Source organism: Anser cygnoides, chromosome 2 (genome assembly GCF_040182565.1).
Source record: "Anser cygnoides isolate HZ-2024a breed goose chromosome 2, Taihu_goose_T2T_genome, whole genome shotgun sequence".
Classification (NCBI taxonomy): Eukaryota; Metazoa; Chordata; class Aves; order Anseriformes; family Anatidae; genus Anser; species Anser cygnoides.
In genome coordinates this window covers 68963017-68981619 of record NC_089874.1, presented here as the reverse complement: position 1 = coordinate 68981619, position 18603 = coordinate 68963017, and the positions used below count along the sequence as shown (strand labels likewise).

General features: G+C 37.2%; 1 protein-coding gene across 4 annotated transcripts in view; it reads right to left on the bottom strand.

Annotated features, from left to right (window-relative positions):
- The window catches only part of FBXL2 (F-box and leucine rich repeat protein 2), a 59400-nt gene that overhangs the window by 6626 nt on the left and 34171 nt on the right, over nucleotides 1-18603 (bottom strand). Inside the window, exons 5-13 of one of the 4 annotated variants that reach the window (XM_066992364.1) lie at nucleotides 16045-16139; nucleotides 12953-13021; nucleotides 12773-12868; nucleotides 12333-12459; nucleotides 12063-12137; nucleotides 7445-7575; nucleotides 2870-2930; nucleotides 1332-1376; nucleotides 694-750 (exon numbers count right to left, since the gene is read on the bottom strand). In XM_066992364.1, the coding sequence (XP_066848465.1) occupies nucleotides 694-750; nucleotides 1332-1376; nucleotides 2870-2930; nucleotides 7445-7575; nucleotides 12063-12137; nucleotides 12333-12459; nucleotides 12773-12868; nucleotides 12953-13021; nucleotides 16045-16139 (756 nt within the window). Of the gene's footprint in view, nucleotides 1-693; nucleotides 751-1331; nucleotides 1377-2869; nucleotides 2931-7444; nucleotides 7576-12062; nucleotides 12138-12332; nucleotides 12460-12772; nucleotides 12888-12952; nucleotides 13041-16044; nucleotides 16140-18603 lie in introns of all 4 variants that reach the window. The other 3 variants (XM_066992367.1, XM_066992366.1, XM_066992365.1) reach the window with 3 other exon arrangements.

Sequence of the window (18603 nt, the reverse complement as noted above, 5' to 3'; positions counted from 1 at the left end):
TATTTTTTTTATTTTTTGTTTATTCAGTATTTGACTTGCTTTGGTCTGTAACTTGAAGTCTCATACTCCCTAAAAAAAAACATTAGTAAACGCACAAGAATATTTATAAAGGATCTGAGTACAGTAAATTGTCTATAAAACATTTTATTTGAATTAAGGAATCACATATGAAGGATGTTAACCATAAAATATAAGCCTTCTGGTTACTACTCACTGCAGTAACCAGAGGTAATGATTTTTATCACATAATTTATGTATTATACAATACATAAATAATATGTATTATATGTATATACATATTATATATGTATATGTGTATGTATATAATATGTATGTACATATATAATATGTATAATATGTATTATACAATATATAAATAATAATATTATATATAATAATTTTAATTTATTTATAACAAATAATCATGTTTTTAATTTATCACATAATTTATTTAACCAAAGGTAATGATTTTTATCACATAAATTATTTAATTATTTCAGTAGTAATCTGCTTTTAGAACACTTGTGAAATCTGCCTCTTTTTTGGATAGTATCGTTCCACTTCAGGAAACTTGTATATACATGGTGGATAGCCTGTTTTTTATGTCACAGACACACAGCTATGTCATCGCAGTTGTGTATACATACAGTTTGGGGTTATGTGTTAAAGTTCACATACAGAAGTTAAACTTACCAATGCCTGTAGTTTAGGACAGTGTATAGAAAGTTGTATCAATGTGCTGTCAGTTATCTAGGGAAAACAAAAACGTAAGTTACTGACAGTGGCAAGGGCAACCCTTAAGTAAGATATCCCTTTCTGTAACAGATAAAAGCTGTTTTATCTCTGTCATGCGCTTTTCTGAAAAATGCACAATCACCTGTTGATGATTCAATCACCTCATGGCCTCAAGTTGCGCCAGGGAAGGCTTAGGTTGGCAATTAGGAGACATTGGTTCTCAGGAAGAGTAGTCAGGCATTGGAACTGGTTGCCCAGGGAAGTGATGGCGTCACCATCCCTGGAGGTGTTCAAGGAAAGGTTGAACCTTGTGCTTAGGGACATGGTTTAGTGGGTGACATTGGTGCATGGTGATGGTTGGACCAGATGATCTTGAAGGTCTTTTCCAACCTTAATGATTCTTTTTCCTTGTATAGAATTTCCCTATAGTTATATTTTTACTCTCAATACCACAGCACTCATAAGAAAAAAAAAAAAGGCAACAACAACAACAACCACCACCACAACCGCCAAAGCATATTTATCTCAAAGTGCTGATGTTCTTATTGGCACTACATCCTTACACGTTTGATATTCCTTTTCCTATTAAATCTCACCAAAACACATTCTTCCAAGTCCATCTTCTCCAGCTCATGGCAATTCTAAAATTAAAAGAAAAATAAAAAAAGGATAAATAAAAGATGAAATAAAACAACATATAGTTGTGAGATCATGCACAGGGCTAGTGACATGGGAAAGCACAACCTTCAAGAAGAAATTGAGAGCTAAATCCCTTCAAGTATTTGACGACCAAAGGGCAATTATTAATAATAATAAAAAATTACAAAAAACATAAGCAATACACCTCCCACCACCTCCCGAACTGCTATGCTTTCGGTCTTTTCTCTTACTAAGGGATGTTTCTCCTACTTGCCCTGTGAGGTTTGCAACAGTGTGTGAACAGAATTCAACCATCTTTGCTTTCCTCCCCCCCGTTGAGGTCAACTTCAATTCAAACCTATAGTATTTATTGCATCTCTATTGAAGTTAACTAATCTGCATACAGATGAATCCAACTTCTGTGTACATCACCCTGCATCAAACTAACCTGAAAGACACTTAAGCCTGTAAAACCTCTATTTATCACCATGCTTTTAGAATGAAGCCTTAAAACAATTTGTTTTGCTACTGAATGACAAAAATATTAAAATAAGGTCTACTTTAAGGCTGGGAGAAAGCTGCACTTCACTTTTTTTTTGTTCCTAGTAATAATACATGCAATTTTCCCAATATTCCAATATTCTTAGAGATCTCTAGCAAACTTTTAGAAGTGCTTTCAATAGCTGATCATGACTAATTTCAAGAAAATGATGTAACCTTGTGACCTTGTAGCAGACCACTCTGTGCCACTGCTCAGACCTACCCCCAGCCCTTATTGTTAGCAGGCACAGGAAGAAATGGTTTAATAGCAGCTCCCAGAAGCAGGCTTCAAGGTGACTACTGGAAGACCAAAGATGTACTGGTGAATGATTAGAAAACCACTTTGTTTTACCACTGTGGCTAGAAAGACTCTCATTCACACTAAATATCATTAGTATAAATTAATCCTGTCTACAGAGTATTATTATTTTTGTGTCCAGATTTCTCAAACCAGCGAGCATACAAATATAACTTTAAGCACTTGATATAATCGGTATGTTTACATATGTACAGCATGAATCCTGGCACAAGTCCTTATAGTTTACAATACATGGCTGAAATTTTTTTTTGTAGCTTGAAAGTATGGTCAGAATAACCTATTCTACGATGATTTCGGGTGTAAACATGACAAGGTATGTGTCATCTTTATATGGGAAATTTGGCTAGAATGAGTAATGTAATTTTAGAATTGTTATGCTAAGCATAACAAATCCAATTTAAACATACCAAAAAAAAAGAGGAAAAAAGTGAAAACAAGTAGAGAAGTATAGCAAAACAGATCAAGTTGCAGCTCTAAGTACAATAAAGAAACAAATTTTTGTCCCCTCCTCTACTGGATTCTTTCTCCTTTATTTTTCTTCTTCTCATATTCCTTCCCAGCAGGACTACATCAATTCACAGCTGCTCAGCAGCAATGAAAACAAAGTAGGCTCTCACTTTCTGAAATGGCTCTTACCCGTGCTAAAAGGGTAAAACCAGCGTCTGTAAGATGTGAACATCTTGCAGCTTCCAAAATCCTGAAAAAGTTTTCAATATTAAAGAAAACATTAATATAGAGGAAAGCAAATGTATTCGAGACACAAATCTGTCTTATAAAACTTAAAAATAAGTACTCGTCTCTATCTTACATCTTAATAGCAAACACACATGCCTATTTTTCACGGTGATTTGCAATTAAGAAGCACTAGGCAGACTTTGGATCCAGTTTATAAGAATCTAATAATTACAGCGCAGATGAAGTTTAATACTCAAATTTTCTCAATATTTAGTGAAAAGAAGTATGCATAATTGTAGGCATTTTCACCTCTTGTTTCAGTAAGACAGCAAAATGCTTATGTTTTCTCAAGTGTTATCTTAGCAACTATATGCGAGAATACACCCTCAGTCAAGAAAAACACTGACAAAGGCTGCATCTAAAACGTGTCATTTAAACACAGGAAGTTGGGAAGCCATAGAACTGAGAAACTGCTTACTAGAAATTTGCTCTCAGAGCCTGTGCACAAAGGACTGTGAAACAAGTCACCAGAAAGCAAGGAGCTTAAACTCTCAAAGGCCAAAGCAAAACCAATAAACTACAACAGCACGACCTTAAAGAAAATAACACTGAATATTTTGGAAAGATAAATCCAACACTATTTCAAGAGGCAATGGGAAGCAGTGCTGACAAAGCAAAGGTCAACTGCCCCAAACAGCACTCCAGGCCTCCACCCCATTGATGTGTTTTTAGTTTCTTCTTTTTTTAATGAACATTTTTTTACTTTGCAAGTGGAGTAAGTATCAAGATGAACAAGGAGAAAGCACAGCACTATGGTATCAGAAGCACAATTATGTACAACTTTTTCATTTACCACAGCAAACATTTATTTTCTACCGGGGGGTTGTAGGGAAGGAAGCAGAGAAAGATGGACAAAGAAACTCTTGCTGTGGTGGCACTCAGAGGCATCTGGATCTATCCACTAGTTTAAGAGGTCATAAGAAAGCATTCTTGCTATGAATAAAGTGCAAAGGGAAAAGCCATGCTGCGTCCATGAGAAAAATACAACTGCATCAGACTGTGGGATGTGGGCCTCTGACTTCGCTGAATCAATCTCTTCTAAGCCAAAAGCAGGAGCACAGCTGAGCTTAGTGGCAAGCAGCCCCACAGGCTATACACCCTTGATAAACATTTCCAGAGCACTATTCCATGAGGTTCAGAAGAAAACTCACAAAAAGCCAAGAGAGAGGTACAGGATAGCTACCACTTTCCTAATGGATGTTTATAACACCTCTGGATTGTTCTTTCCACACTCGTGTACACACTTGTAAATGCACTTTTATTTGGGGGGCTTTGTCCCCTTCCCTAAAGCAAGTTAGCAACCCATCACAAAACACTCAGCTAATCTGAAAATTACCTTGGGTATCAGATAGGAAGAAGGAAAAACAAAACCAAACAACCCATAAGCAACAACAACAACAAGCATAATTAGCATAATTCAGGTCACATATGTTACCCTTCTTACTCCTTTCATCATTCACTTGCTTTTAACCCCATCTACTCTGACAACCATTAGATTCCCTACACTTCTGACTTTAAAGGGGGAAAATAATGACGTCTACAGTGGGCAAATCGGTGGGGATGCTACTTACAGCACAACCAGTCGAAAAATTCTGAAGAACAATGAAGCAGGGGGTACGAGACCAGAAGACTAGCAGCTCTGAAAAAAGCCCTTCCTGAAACTGGGTGAGCAGTCAGTCAGAAGAGAAGAATGGGGAGAACGAGCTATGTACCGGCACACTGCATCAGTCAGGTCCCAGTATGAAAAATACGTGGAATGGTGCTGGTCTGCACAGAAATGAGTGAACTTCTAATTTTTGCTTCATCTTAGTGACCGCACTTAATTCTAGAGGGCTCCAGGGTTGTTTTTTTTCCCCAGATACTGCTGGCCTCTATTTCTTATCCACTGATTTGTGTCAAAGTATCTAGCGTAGGAGCTGAACAAGCAAATTATACCCCAGAGTGGATTCCCTATTCCTATAAATCAGTGTTCTCTGAGACAGACCTGACAGCAGCACTCATCATCTACATATGTCTTTCGGGCACACCTGGAGCATCCCCATGCACAGCGCCTCCTTATTCTTTATGAATTAGCAGCAGGTGAGCAACAACATTGGTGGGGCTAACAGCAACATGATCCTAATTTTCGCAGCCATATCTAGACAAAGATATTCTGGAAGCAACAGTGTTCACAGGTGCTTTTCTCAATAAGCCTCACCAAAAAACCTACCAGTATTTTAACACTAAAAGGTGTTAAAAAAAATTAGAAAAAAAAAAAGAAGGTATCAAGCACTTAAATGAGTAGATTTTACAAAAGCTATCAGGAGACTGCTATATCTTGACATGGGGGAAAAAAACAGCTGAAGGGAGTTGGTCAAGCTTAGTATTTGTTTTCCAGAAGAAGAGTGGTAACAGCTGCAGAGCACAGCACTATCCCAGAAAAAAAGCATAGCGGGACATCCAAAACCCCAAAGTCAAGTGAGAGTGGCACAACACTGAAAGTGTTCAAAAGTTTCCTAACACAGCCAGCATGTCCAACAGATGCATGAGAATTAGGTTCTTGCAAATTTTCTTTCATACTCAACATTGAAATATTCAGAAGGCATGAACAAGTCTGGAATTACATTTCTGTTTGACTTCCAAGGTTTTTTTTTTTTTAATCAAGTATTTTCAACACATGATCCCAAAGGTCTAGATGTAACTAGATGTATCACCCATCTTTCCACCACAGGCTCCTTGGCAGTCATCACTGCAAAGGGTCAATTTTATTTCCTTATACTTTACAGGAGGAAAACAGCAGAAACCTTCCCCCTCGTGGCACAGACAGGGACTAACAGTTTTCATAACAAAGGCAGGCTTGCCTGCACGAGTGACTATTTCCTGTTTAGAAGATATTAAATATTCTTCTAAAGAAAAGTGATTCTTGCTAAGCTTGTAATTCCCCATAGAAAGATCTGTGCAATTAATAACACTTTAGACTTCCTTTAATTTCCCATGTGAGCTGTGAATTGAGAGAATTGGAGCAATCACATAAGAAGACCAGTAATAACAGCACGACTTCCTAAGGAATACAATTAAGTGTGTCAAAAGTTTCCTAAGCCCCCAACACAGGAATACATAAGCTCTTGTGAGTATGAATAGTTATGCGAAGGAGACCATCACTTTGTAGTTGTCTTAAGGAAAAGTTTCCTAAAGTGACAAAAGCTCTTTTTAATTCAGACAGATACTCTGATCTTCAGCATACTGCACAATGGCATCTGAATGTAGTTTCCCCTAATTCTTATAAACTTTGTTTTGCTCCATTCATCTGTGATTCATGTACAAAAAGTGGCGATTCCTGCATGTTCCTGTCAGAAATAGCAATTCAGTGTCATCCAAAGATCTTTTGTTTTGACTTTGTTTATATTACAATTAGACCTTACAATTCGTATTAGTCTCTACAACTAGAGCTGCTGGACAACCGAACCTTTCATTATTAAAGCTGAAACTTTCCCCACTTCAGAGAATACCATCATAATATACATGAAAATACAAACTGTATCAATGTGAAAGTTTATATTATTTTTAATTGACAGATAATTCACCTATGGTAATGACATAATAAAGCCATGGCTGTTTTCCTTCTCCCAGCCCTTTTGTGCTGCAGAGGGGGAGGGAAACCAAAAGCAAACATCCCACAAGCAGATTCCCTGCTGTAGGAGAGGCTCCAATTAAAACTAACTTCAGTGCTATCCCACTGACAGATCCAGCCCCAGGAACGTGCAAGATGGAGACAAAACCAATACCTTAACTCCACATTGTAATTTGCTGCTCTAAAAGTATATTAGCACTTGCCCTAACAGATACTAAGAAAAGGTTGGAGAAGAACCAGCCTCAGATGACAAAAATTCCAACCAGCTTTTGAGCCCGGTACACAAAATTTATCCCAGAAACACAAGTCCTCAGTGCTTACAGTGGCATTAGTGCACTCCATGTCATTGTTTAAGAATACCAGGATACATATTACTACAGATCATATTAAAAATGCATTTATAACAAAATCTGTAAATACAATACTTAAGTATAACTTAGTTATTTTTTTCAAGACAAATGACCACATAAAACCACATTAGATTAAAAATATCACAAGACAACTACAGACACTTTTACCTTCAAAAAAATAGGCTTTAGATCTTCTTTCATCTGGCTCATAATGAGTACACAACATTCAGCTAGAAGCACAGAACTGAACTGCCAGGTTCAAGATGGTTTATTTGTCATATATTTTTTTTTCTTATATACCGTGGACTACATTCATATGATAGCTACACTGAGAACCAGCCCTCTAGTTTAGATTCAGCTGGTGTCTCTAACTTAATGTTTTGATTGTAAAGGTAACGTGAACAACACAAAACTAAATCAAACCTGCAGATATCAGCCATTATCTTCAGAAGTGAATTTCTTAGATCAGGCCAGAAACAACATGACATGTATATGATGTGCTCATGACATACTCACTTCAGCCTTGGGCAGTTTAGACCAAGTGCTGTGAGAGAAGCATCTGTAAGGTTGCTACAGCCAGAAACACACAGTGACTGAAGTCTATGGCATCCTCTACAGATTTTTACAATACCCTCATCTGAAATTTGCTGCAACACAGAAAAAGGCTGAAGTTATCAAGTCATCTGTCAAGAACAAAAATCAAGTCATATTACTGAACTTTGTGTCACATTGTATATAACCTTGGCAACCTGTGGCTTTTCAACCACAAAATAACATCATGATACCATGTTCACTGATAACACTGAAGATAATCAACACAGGTGTTTCCTACTTATGCATTTTTCCTCAGACCTGGAGAACTGCTCAAAGGCAGTCTGAAGAACAGAGGAAGTCTTGCTTGCTTTGTATTCACTTTATAATTTTCACATAACACCTTATTTTTTTTCTCCAAATTGTAGTTATCATCATGTCAAGTGTCTTATTTCTTACACACTTGTAGAGTTCAGGTCTTTCTTTCCAATGACTCTGCAGGTAAGTTTATGAACAGTGCAAAAGAGAGCTTAAAAAATCTCAATGCAGGACAGGTAACTACCTATTTTACATTGGAGCTACAAGACCCAAGGGTAAAAATCCTTCACTTACGGTTTGATTCAAAGAACAAGGTTTTTCACTTGTCAAAAGTGTTCTGTACTAAATATTCTTAAAAAAAAGTAACTCTCAATTTGGGAGATGAATAAAAAAAATTCTCTCTGAAACAGATGCTGTAAGAAATAGCCCCAGTGCAGCTACACACAAAACAGCAACAGGAACTAGATTACTGGATGTGTGTGCAAATATTTATATGTACTTTATTCTGGAAGGTGTTCTCCCCTCCTCCCACTCCTACTCCAAGAAATTTCTTTTTTCTGCTGAATGGACTGATCCTTCACAGTGAGATAAGCCTATTTTATTTCCTGAACTAGTATTACTCTTGCAATGGTAGCAAACCCTGCTAGCATCTTCCAAATTAAAGTACACATTCCTTTTATAAGTCACCCATCTGGGTATGCTAACACCACTATAGCATATTTCTGAGGCTAACCATTACCACAAACATTACATTTCATAGAAGAAAACAGGATGAGAAATCATATTTCAGCACAAAGGGACATCACCTTATGATCCCCTCAAAACATCATTTTTTAATAGCAGCAGTTTGAATTTGCAAATTGTTCTATCACATAAAAATTATTCCAGACAGAAATCTAGAAGTCCTGTCTTCTTTTTGTGGATCCATAAGGACTTGCTTTAACTATAGAAGCTAAGCTTTTATTAATAATATTTATTGTTATTAAAAGTCCAATGCCTATCAAGTGTTTTCTGGCTTTGACTCAAAATATGCTATTTTCTGGATTTTTTTTTGTTTCCTCTGAGAGGGACTCTTGACATTATTATTGGGAAAATGAACTATTTTATAGGTAGGGACTACATAAAACTCTATGCTGCTGCAGATGGGCAAAACCCTCAAGTAATATATAGAAATGTTCTTATTCTGAAATTACTTGTGGTTTCAATGCCTATATCCCTCTCAGGAAAGAAAAGTGGCCAAAAATGTCTACAAGCTTCTACACTCTAAAGATGGTTCCTTTCAGATGTGCAGTTTCCAGAAGTATTACCAGGATTTGGAACAGAGAGCTCGTGGATGCCCCGTCCCTGGAGATGTTCAAGACCAAGCTGGACAAGGCCCTGGACAACCTGATCTAGTGGGTGGCAACCTTGCACATGGCAGGGGGCTTGGGACTAGATGATCTCTAAGGTCCCTTCCAACCCGAGCCGTTCTGTGATTCTGTGATGATCAGTGGACCACTTGGTGGGTAAGGAATTGGCAGGATGGTTCCACAGGAAGAGTTGCAGTCAATGGCTCAATGTCAAATGGCTCAAGTGGAGATCAATAACAAGTGGTGTTCCTCAGCAGTTAGTAAGGGGACTGGAGCTGTTTAGTATCTTTGTTGATGACATGGACTGTAGGATCGAGTGCACCCTCAGCAAATTTGCTGATGACACCAAGCTGTGTGGTGTGGTTGACACACTTGGAGGGAAGGGATGACATCCAGAGGGACCTGGGCAGGCCTGAGAGGTGGGCCTGTGCGAACCTCATGAGGTTCAACAAGGCCAAGTGCAAGGTCCTGCTTCTGGATCAGGGCAATCCCAAGCACAAACAGAAGCTGGGAAGAGAATGTATTGAGAGTGGCCTGAGGAGAAGGACCTGGGGGTGTTCACTGATGAGAAGCTGAACACGAGCTGGCAATGAGTGCTTGCAGCCCAGTAAGCCAACCATGTCCTGACCTGCATCAAAAGTAGCATGGTCTTCAGGGCGAGGGAAGTGATTGTTCCCCTCTGCTCTGCTCTCATGAGACCCCACCTGGAGCACTGCATTCAGCTCTGGGACCCCCAGCACAAGAAGGACATAGATGTATTAGAATGAGTCCAGAGGAGGGCCATGAGGATGCTCAGAGGGCTGGGGCACCTCTCCTATGAAGAAAGGCTGAAGGAGTTGGGGTTGTTCAGCCTGGAGAAGAGAAGGCTCCAGGAAGTCTTCCAGTGGCCTTCCAGCACCTAAAGGGGACCTGCAGGACAGCTGGGGAGGGACTCTTTGACAGGGAGTGTAGTGATAGGACAAGGAGCAATGGCTTTAAACTTAAAAAGAGTAGATTTGGATTAGGTATTAGGAAGAAATTCTTTATTCAGAGAGTGGTGAGGCACTGGAAAAGGTTGCCCAGAGAAGCTGTGGATGCCCCATCCCTGGAAGTGTTTAAGGCCAGGTTGGATGGGGGTTTGGGCAACCTGCTCTGGTGGGAGGTATCCCTGCCTGTGGCAGGGGGGTTGGAATTTGATGCTCTTTAAGGTCCCTTCCAACCCAAACCTTTGATTCTATGATAAGTTAATTTCACAGCAACTAGAGCTGGCCTGTCATTTGAAAAAGACCAAAAAACAGAGCCGCTAGAATTAAAGTGTGGATCATATGAAGCACATGGAGACCTGCTGTGTAAAAAGCAATGCTAGCCCTTTGATCACAAAGAGCCTAAATGCTTCTGGAAGTATGCTTCTAAGGCCAGCAAGTTCTCTAGTGAAACAGAGCTTCAAAGCACACACAACTAGGTAGTACATACAAACTATCAACTCAAACAATTCAAAGGGAAAAAACACTAACTTTTTTTTTAGGAAGTTAATCCTACATGACAACTAATATACCGGCCCAATGGAAAACTCCAGTACACTTTTATGCCAATGCCCCTTTTAGGTGGCAGAGATCATAACTGAGTATTATCAGACCTTGAGAGCCTTCTGCAAAAATACTCATAAAAGGCTGCAACCTGCTATATATCATTAGATCCTGGTAAAACACAACAGAAAAAGAAGCTATGAGGAGGAGGACAAAATGAAGAGTGAAAGGAAAGGAAATTACGGCCTACCTTTATTTTTGTAAGTGTGGTTCTGACCAAAAAGAAGGAAATTCTATTCATTTCCATTATCATTACGTATACAACTGCAGTGCTAAAGTAGCTAGCTTGATTTTCCTTTTCTTTTGTTTTTTTCTGAGAAAGTTGAAGGTTTGAAACAAATTTCAGATTGAAAAATCTGAGAATTCTCTTTCCTTAGACGTGCCTCATGGAAGCTTAAGATTTGTATTCACATTGTTCCTAATTTCTTCAAAATTTAAGGTAACTTGTAATAATCCCTAATACTTCAAAATAAAACTTTTTTTTTAGTCTATTAATTTAATCAAAAATTTCATCAAATCGTAAGAAAAAATGGTCCCATGCCACATTAATTGAGGAAACAGATTTCAGTGTTTGAGCCCAAGCAGATTTTATGACACAATAAATTACCAATAAAACTGAAGAAATTTTTCCAAAAGGAAAAAAAAATAACATTTGAAGTTGTATGACTGAAAAACTGAAACTTTAATTTATTTCAGACTTTACTAAGGACTTACTAAGAGTGACTTAAATACATTTCAAGCCTAAAAGATCTCTCCCACTCCTAAAAAGTCACATCAGGAACAACAACAAAAAAAAAAGCAAACATAAACCACAGCAAATTTAATTTTGTATATTCTCTAAGTAAAATTAAACAAACATGTATGATTCCCAGTCATGTCATTACAAATCAATGTATTCTTCCATTAATGCTAAAAAACCATGCCTTTCTGCTACTTAGATGGTTCTGAATCATCCTGTTATGATGTCATTGCATTTTAATCTCCATTATGTAGCCCACAATATGGCTTCTGCTCCATTAGAAACCTTAAAATTATGAACAGAGCAAAATGTTTGACCTTAATATATGGGAGAATATGAACTACATCTGTAAAACTGTATGTTTTAATACATACACAATTCATCTGAGTTGAATGAACACAGTTAATTCAAACTCTGGAGCTTGCTACAGTCAAAAGGTAGAATGAGGAAAAATAACCCAACACTCCAAATCTACATTCAGTTCGTTTTAGATATCTATTCCACATAAAATTTTACAAACTGCAGAGATGTACAATTTGAATTATTTAAGTATGCAACAACTAAATTCATTAGCATTTGAAGATGGTTTAAGATTCTTAGAGAATATATCTTTTGAAATTTCAAATACTTACTGTGCAGGATTGCAAATTCAGGATTGCAAGTTCATGACAGTGATTTTGAATGTGTTTCAGGGCTTCATCTTCTAACTGTATTAGCAATTAAATTGAACATAGGAAAAGAAACAAGAAATTAAAAGCAAACCACACTAGACAAATGAGTGTACACATCTTGTAATATTGAACAAAATATTATAACAAAACCAATATTTTTTAATTCATGAAGATTTCAAAAAGCCAAAAGAAAAAATGTATTTCTAAAGGATCACCCAAGCAGTTATGTACCTGTGTGCAACCTCTAAGAAATAGTGCTTTTAGTCCACTACACCCTTTCACCAGTGCTTCAATACCATCCTTTGTAATCTGATCACACCAGGAAAGATTCAAATGTTCCAGATTTCTGCAACCCTCACTGGGAGAATTAAAAAAATACATAAAGTTAAATCCAGCCTTCAAATAGTCATAACAGTGGGAAACCCAAATTAAACACACTGTTAGAAGTTAGTGATAGCCAGTGGACTATGCCAGGCCTCTACAGAAAAGTCATGAGAAAAGACAACACAAACATCATTGTCCACACCCAAGCAGTGCTAGATACAAGATACAGTCAGTGCTGATGCACAATATTAAGGTTCAGCACTGTGTTGTTTTTTAAAAAAACTTTATTATATATTGAACAGCTCTTTAAATTCTTTTCTTTAATACAAAACACTAAATCTTCTTACCTTAAACCTTTCAAAGAGCTGTTTGTGATGGCTACACAAGATGTCAGATCCAGATGTTTCAGCTTGGAACAGAATCTGCTAAGACTGTAACACGTACTGCAAAACAGCAGACACACTAAAAATACCTTCAGCTACTTCTTCCAAATTCCACTAACAACCAAAAAAAACTCTTTGACTTACCTGTCAGTGATTTTTGTGCACCCATTTAGATTTAAGAGTTCGATGTTTCTACAGTTCTGTGCAAAGGTCCTAAAACAGCAACAAAAAGCTAGAAAATCACTGTTATGTCTAGTGACTGAATTACTGGTATAATTTAGTCTACAGCGCACTCTGTCCCCTAATGCCTTCCATCTCAGGGAAAAAGCTTGCTCTTCAACCCACAGAGTAAAACATCTGTTTCAGTGGCTGCTTTTTCATTTTGCTATTGCAAGTTCTGTCTTGAGTAACTCCGAAACCAAGTGTTCTTCCTCTCTCAAATACTGCTTGAGCAAGGTGTTTATTTCTGTCATTGAACAGAACTGATTTGCTTCAAACACCTTAACTAAAATCATTAAGGGAATGAACACAAAGGTTGAAATATCACATCAGTTAAATACTAAGCATACTTAAGCTTCTGGGGGAGAGTTTTCACACATCTCGTTACCGAAATTTCTGTAGGCCTTATTAAGGAGCTGACTCCCATATCAAATGCAAATGCAGGAATGTAGCCTGCACAACACAGAATTGGGCCTTAAGTCGTCTGGACTACTAAGGGAAAGCCCTGGCGGTTGCAAATTAGTTATTTATGATGTTAAATATTAAAATGCATCTGTATGCACTACTGGGTGTGTACACTAAAGATGACTGGAGCTATTACACCACTAAAAGCCTGTATATATCATTATACTAATTACCCAGAAGAAATGCATCGACTTTCTTTTCGTCTCTCCAGAGCAGTATTTACAGCTGCATTGCATTTCAGAGCACTGTTTTTATGCCCCTGTTTCCTCCAACTGCATGGATTTTATTGGCAGTGATGGAGGAAACACACAAAAACAGTTTTGTCTGGAGGCTTGTCGTGGTTAGCAGATCCAACTACACACTCAGCTAGCAACAACTTCCTGGCTCTCCAGTATGGATTGAAAACAATGGAAAAAAAAAAAAAAACAGCAAGCAGTTATACTGGTGATAGTTTCCACGTGAATTCTCAAAACAGCTATTTCAAAATTCACATAGCGGAGTGAGATTTACAATCGAGACTCTCTTCAAATCACTTGGAAAGACTCTACACTCTGTAATAACTTGCAGGAACAGTAAACAGACTTTGAGATTCAACTGTGAGGCATGTCCTGACAGAGATGCCACAAACATTCAGTACTTACATAGCCAATATAACCTACTTTGATAACTGCCTTTTTTTAAACTAAAGGTGGACGTAAAGGAAAGATAAAATGAGAAATTAGTATCAGCCCCAAAACTAAAGGATCAGTGCAAAACTCCTGATAGGTAAAGTTGCTTTCAGAACAAATATCCCCAAATTAAAGCCATTTCTCATATTATTTTTTTGAAAGTCTTAAAGTTCACGGCTTTATCATTCAGTGGGTAATTTCAGTATCATCTGATTACATTTCAGGGGTAAAGCATCATCTTTCCTAAAGTTTCTCAGGAAGTGCAGACTACCATCTGCACTAGTTAGTTATTATGGATGCACTTATGCGTACTGCTAGCAGTCCAATAGCTATTTTCCTATTTGCATCAATGTACACAGGCTACATACTGAACAACTACAAAAATATCTCTTTACTAAATATATTGTTATTCAAAAATATTTTAACTCCTGCCATCTTCCTCCTTTCACACACCGCTAATACCTGAACCCATTTGAAATTTTTGGTTCTGGCCACAACCCTCACTGCAGTCCCCTAGCCTTAGTGTTCTGAACAGCAGTCATGAGCCTACAGTGAATACAAAAATTGGAATTAATGGGGAGGAAAACTGTTGCCTACCTGTCCTCTTTCCTCCAACACCCTTACTTCCTTCCCAGCTACCTTCTTAGTTCCCACCTCTCTCAGTGCCTGCCTTCCCCACCTCCTCCACTTCAGCCATGACTTCCACTACTGAGGACACAGGGACCATCTGCACGAATGCTCTGGGAGCTTGGAGGATTTATGTGGATTATTATTATTTTTACTTTAAATCTTAAAAAGGGCTCTTTTAGCAACACCTGAAACAAATCTGGAAAGACTAAGAAAAATGAAAAACAAATAATTTAGAATAGCTTAACATAACATTTCTATTTGTTTTTAACCAAATTTCTAGGGTGTTTGTTTGTTTAAGCCTTAAAACCTCTAAGGGAAAACATGCTCTGGCTTTTACTCATGAAAGTCAGATTACACACCAAAAATGCTCATAAATTTATTCTGGAGACAAATTAAATTAATGAGACTTGCTTGTAAATCTTAGAAAGAGCTAAAGGTCATGAGACACTAACCTAATGCCCACTGCTGAACAAAAATCTTTGTGCTTGTACCTAGGTCAGACTGAACATCATCTAGCCCACTCTGCTGTGACAGTCAAGCAAAGTGTAATGACTGCAAGTTATATTCTGAGCCTGCCTCCAAACATGCTTTGAGCCCTGTAGTATTTGTCATGTAGGGACCTTTCAGCTGCAGGTAAGATCTTTGGGTTTAAATAAGGAAAGAAACATCCACAGAGGAATCTGAATTAATCAATTTGCATATAGCAAAAGCTTACAGGGATTCAATGTATCTTATGGGAACAAGTTGCACATTTCAATTTATAAGTATCTTAAAGGAGTCTGCTAACAGACTCCTGAGATGCTCCTGTTGCCTATTTGCTCTTACAGCAAGAGGAAAATCCCACACCTTTCCCGATTCTGTAGACACTCAACTGCATCAGTCTTTACTATTCCTCCCCTTGCTACGGTCACCTCTTGTCCAAACAAAAAGATGAACTATAAACTGACTATTAACCTTGATGAAATTATACTTAAAGTACAAGTCTGAAAACATTTAAAATGTTTGAAAGTTGAGAGAAAATTAATGAAGAAAAAAAAAACATTTCTCATTTCTTAATTCATTTCCAGAAGTGAAAAAAAAAAAGGTAGCTATATTTTATCTCAAACTGATGGCTCATTTGGTCATTGCTAAGGTACTTAAGCATCCCATTTTGTTCATTAGACAGTATTTAGAAACCCAAAGAAATGTAACAGTAACTGCTTTTGTTCTGGATATTAGGAAATAAGTGATGTCTCAATCTCGGACTTTACTTACTTTAAAGAGGAGTCTCCAACACCAAGACATCCTCTCAGACTAAGTTGTCTCAGGAACCCACCACACCTTTTCGATATATTTTCCACAACACGACCCTTAAACCAAATAAAAGGAAGACTTTGTTGAGTTTTATTCTGACATTACATTCTAACCACATTAAAAATGCCAGGACTGAAAATCAGTCCCAGTTAAATCCCACCAGAACTATACCTCTTTGAATTTCTTTTCCTACTTAAGAAAAAAAGGGTTACTTGATGAGAGAAGTGCTGCTCAAAACAATTTTTAGATCTCTCTTCCTTTTTCAGTCTATGATACGTGGCCTGATTTTTTTCTCAGCAAAACCCTACCCATTAAAATTGCTAAAATGATCTTCAGGATCTGTCAGATTTGCAGGCAGTCTGAAGAACTGCCCAGAGGCAGAACAGGAGGCATTCTGTTCCTCAAGGACTACAGTTACTACTACAGCATACAAGTTTAAATTATCCCTGAAGATGTGCTTAGGCTAGTATTTGAATCTGAACTATAGCCCCTTATAAGTCCCATTTTACAGTCCCTGCTATAGGGATGATTACTTCTGAAACAAGAAGGTGTTGGACACCTGGTGGGAGCAGCCACTTCAACTCCAGAAGACTTGCAAGAGCCCACCTCCCAAGTCTTCAAAGTCAGATATATTTGAGAGTCTGCTCCTAACACCTGGAAATGCCCAGGGACTTCTCAGACTGTGGAACTTACTGACGTTACACCTCCTTATTTGCCAAAAGTTGGAGCACAGTTTACAAACAAAACTTCCCACTTGACCTTGTGCTTGCTACAGAATGCTATTCATTTACACCCTGAAAGCATTTTGATATATAGGAAGAGTAAGCAGAATAGAATAGTACTTCTAGTGCTCCAAGCTAGCATTATGAAAAATGTTATTTCAACTATGATAAAAATATACACTTTTATTTTATTTCTTCATAGTAAAAACAGAATAATATATCAAAAAGCAGGTAAACACTGCAACAACTGACTACACATCACATTGTGTCTAATTTTAGGAAGACAAAGTAAAAAGAAAACAACACTGATCTTCTAACAAATAGGACAAATATATACCTAACTGCACCTTTTATTTTCTTCTCTCTTTTATTTTAAATAAACAATACTCATAAATTACAGGGCAGTGCATTTTTTTAATTTCCTCTCTATACGCAATGGCAGCAATTTTACTGAAACAGTAAAACTTTTCTTGGATTTTGTTGTTCACCTGTTATATCAAAGTCCCAGCTAAAACCATGTGAAAATATCAGAGCTTATTTGTTAGTCTCTGAGTAACAGATTATCTCCTATCTCAAACATTTTTACTTCGAAACAAACAAACTGAATGCAACTATACACTTCATGAAGTGACATACTTTTTAGGGCTTTCCTGTCACTTAGAATTATTTCCCAGCAGAGGCTAAATACCTTTATTGTAAGGATAAAGTCTTCTCAATGAATTGCATATAATGCAGATTCAATCTACATAGGGGAAAAAAGCCAAAACCTAATGCATTATTCAAAGAAAATAATGAAACAAATAATAAATGGGTATGGAAAAACGTATCTTACTACTTTAAGCACGTTAAAAAAACACCAAACCAGCATATTCAAAAATACAACGTAAGTGCATTCAAATGTATTTAGCTGTTTGAATAGTTCAATGCCACTCAAAATCCTGTTCTTCAGACCATCCCAGCTTATGCTTGGTGCCACATACCAACAAATTCTAAGGCACACTTAACTTCAAGATCTTCACACATCTTTGCAGTAGAAAAGAACATTTTTCCTTTATAGCCTATACTTTTTTCTCAGTTTATTCCGTATCATATAAGGTCTTGAATAGGAAAAATTTCACAACAAAACTGATTTTCCATTATCTGATAGTCTCAGATCAAGTACTGCTTGATGTTATGTGCAGTATCATCAAATAGTGCAATACTGAGCTGAGCAAAAATTTGCCAAATAACAATTAGCAGCTTTTACCTGTATTAAATCTAGACAGAAAAAAAAAACTAAAACAGCTTAAGGAAAAACCAAGCTCTTAGACACTGAATGTGAACACATTTCTCATCCAGAACTAATTTCTGTAGTACTTGTTCATTTAACTTGCACTTAGGAATAAATTTAACGCATATGTATTAAAGTACTTAAGTACTTAAATGCAATACACTGAAGTAACTGAATTGCTCAAAACCACAGTATCTCCTTATAGAAAGAGGACCATAACTTAATTTCATTCATTCTCATTAACATCAGGCTGAGAATGAATGATTAACATTCATTCTCATTAATATCAGGCTACAAATACGTCTGAAAGGGCAACACCACTATGAAACTCTGCATGAAACTCTGCAAAAATGTAAAAGCCCAACACTGTTTCTAAATAACAGAAAAGTTTCAGACACAAAAAAGGCTGACCAAGAGAATGGCCACAGATCTGGTGGGGTTTGTTTATTATTTTTTAGCAAATGAGAAACACCAGCTTTTTTAGAGGCAAGTGAAAAAAATGAAATTAGAGCTCCAAGACTTCTTAGA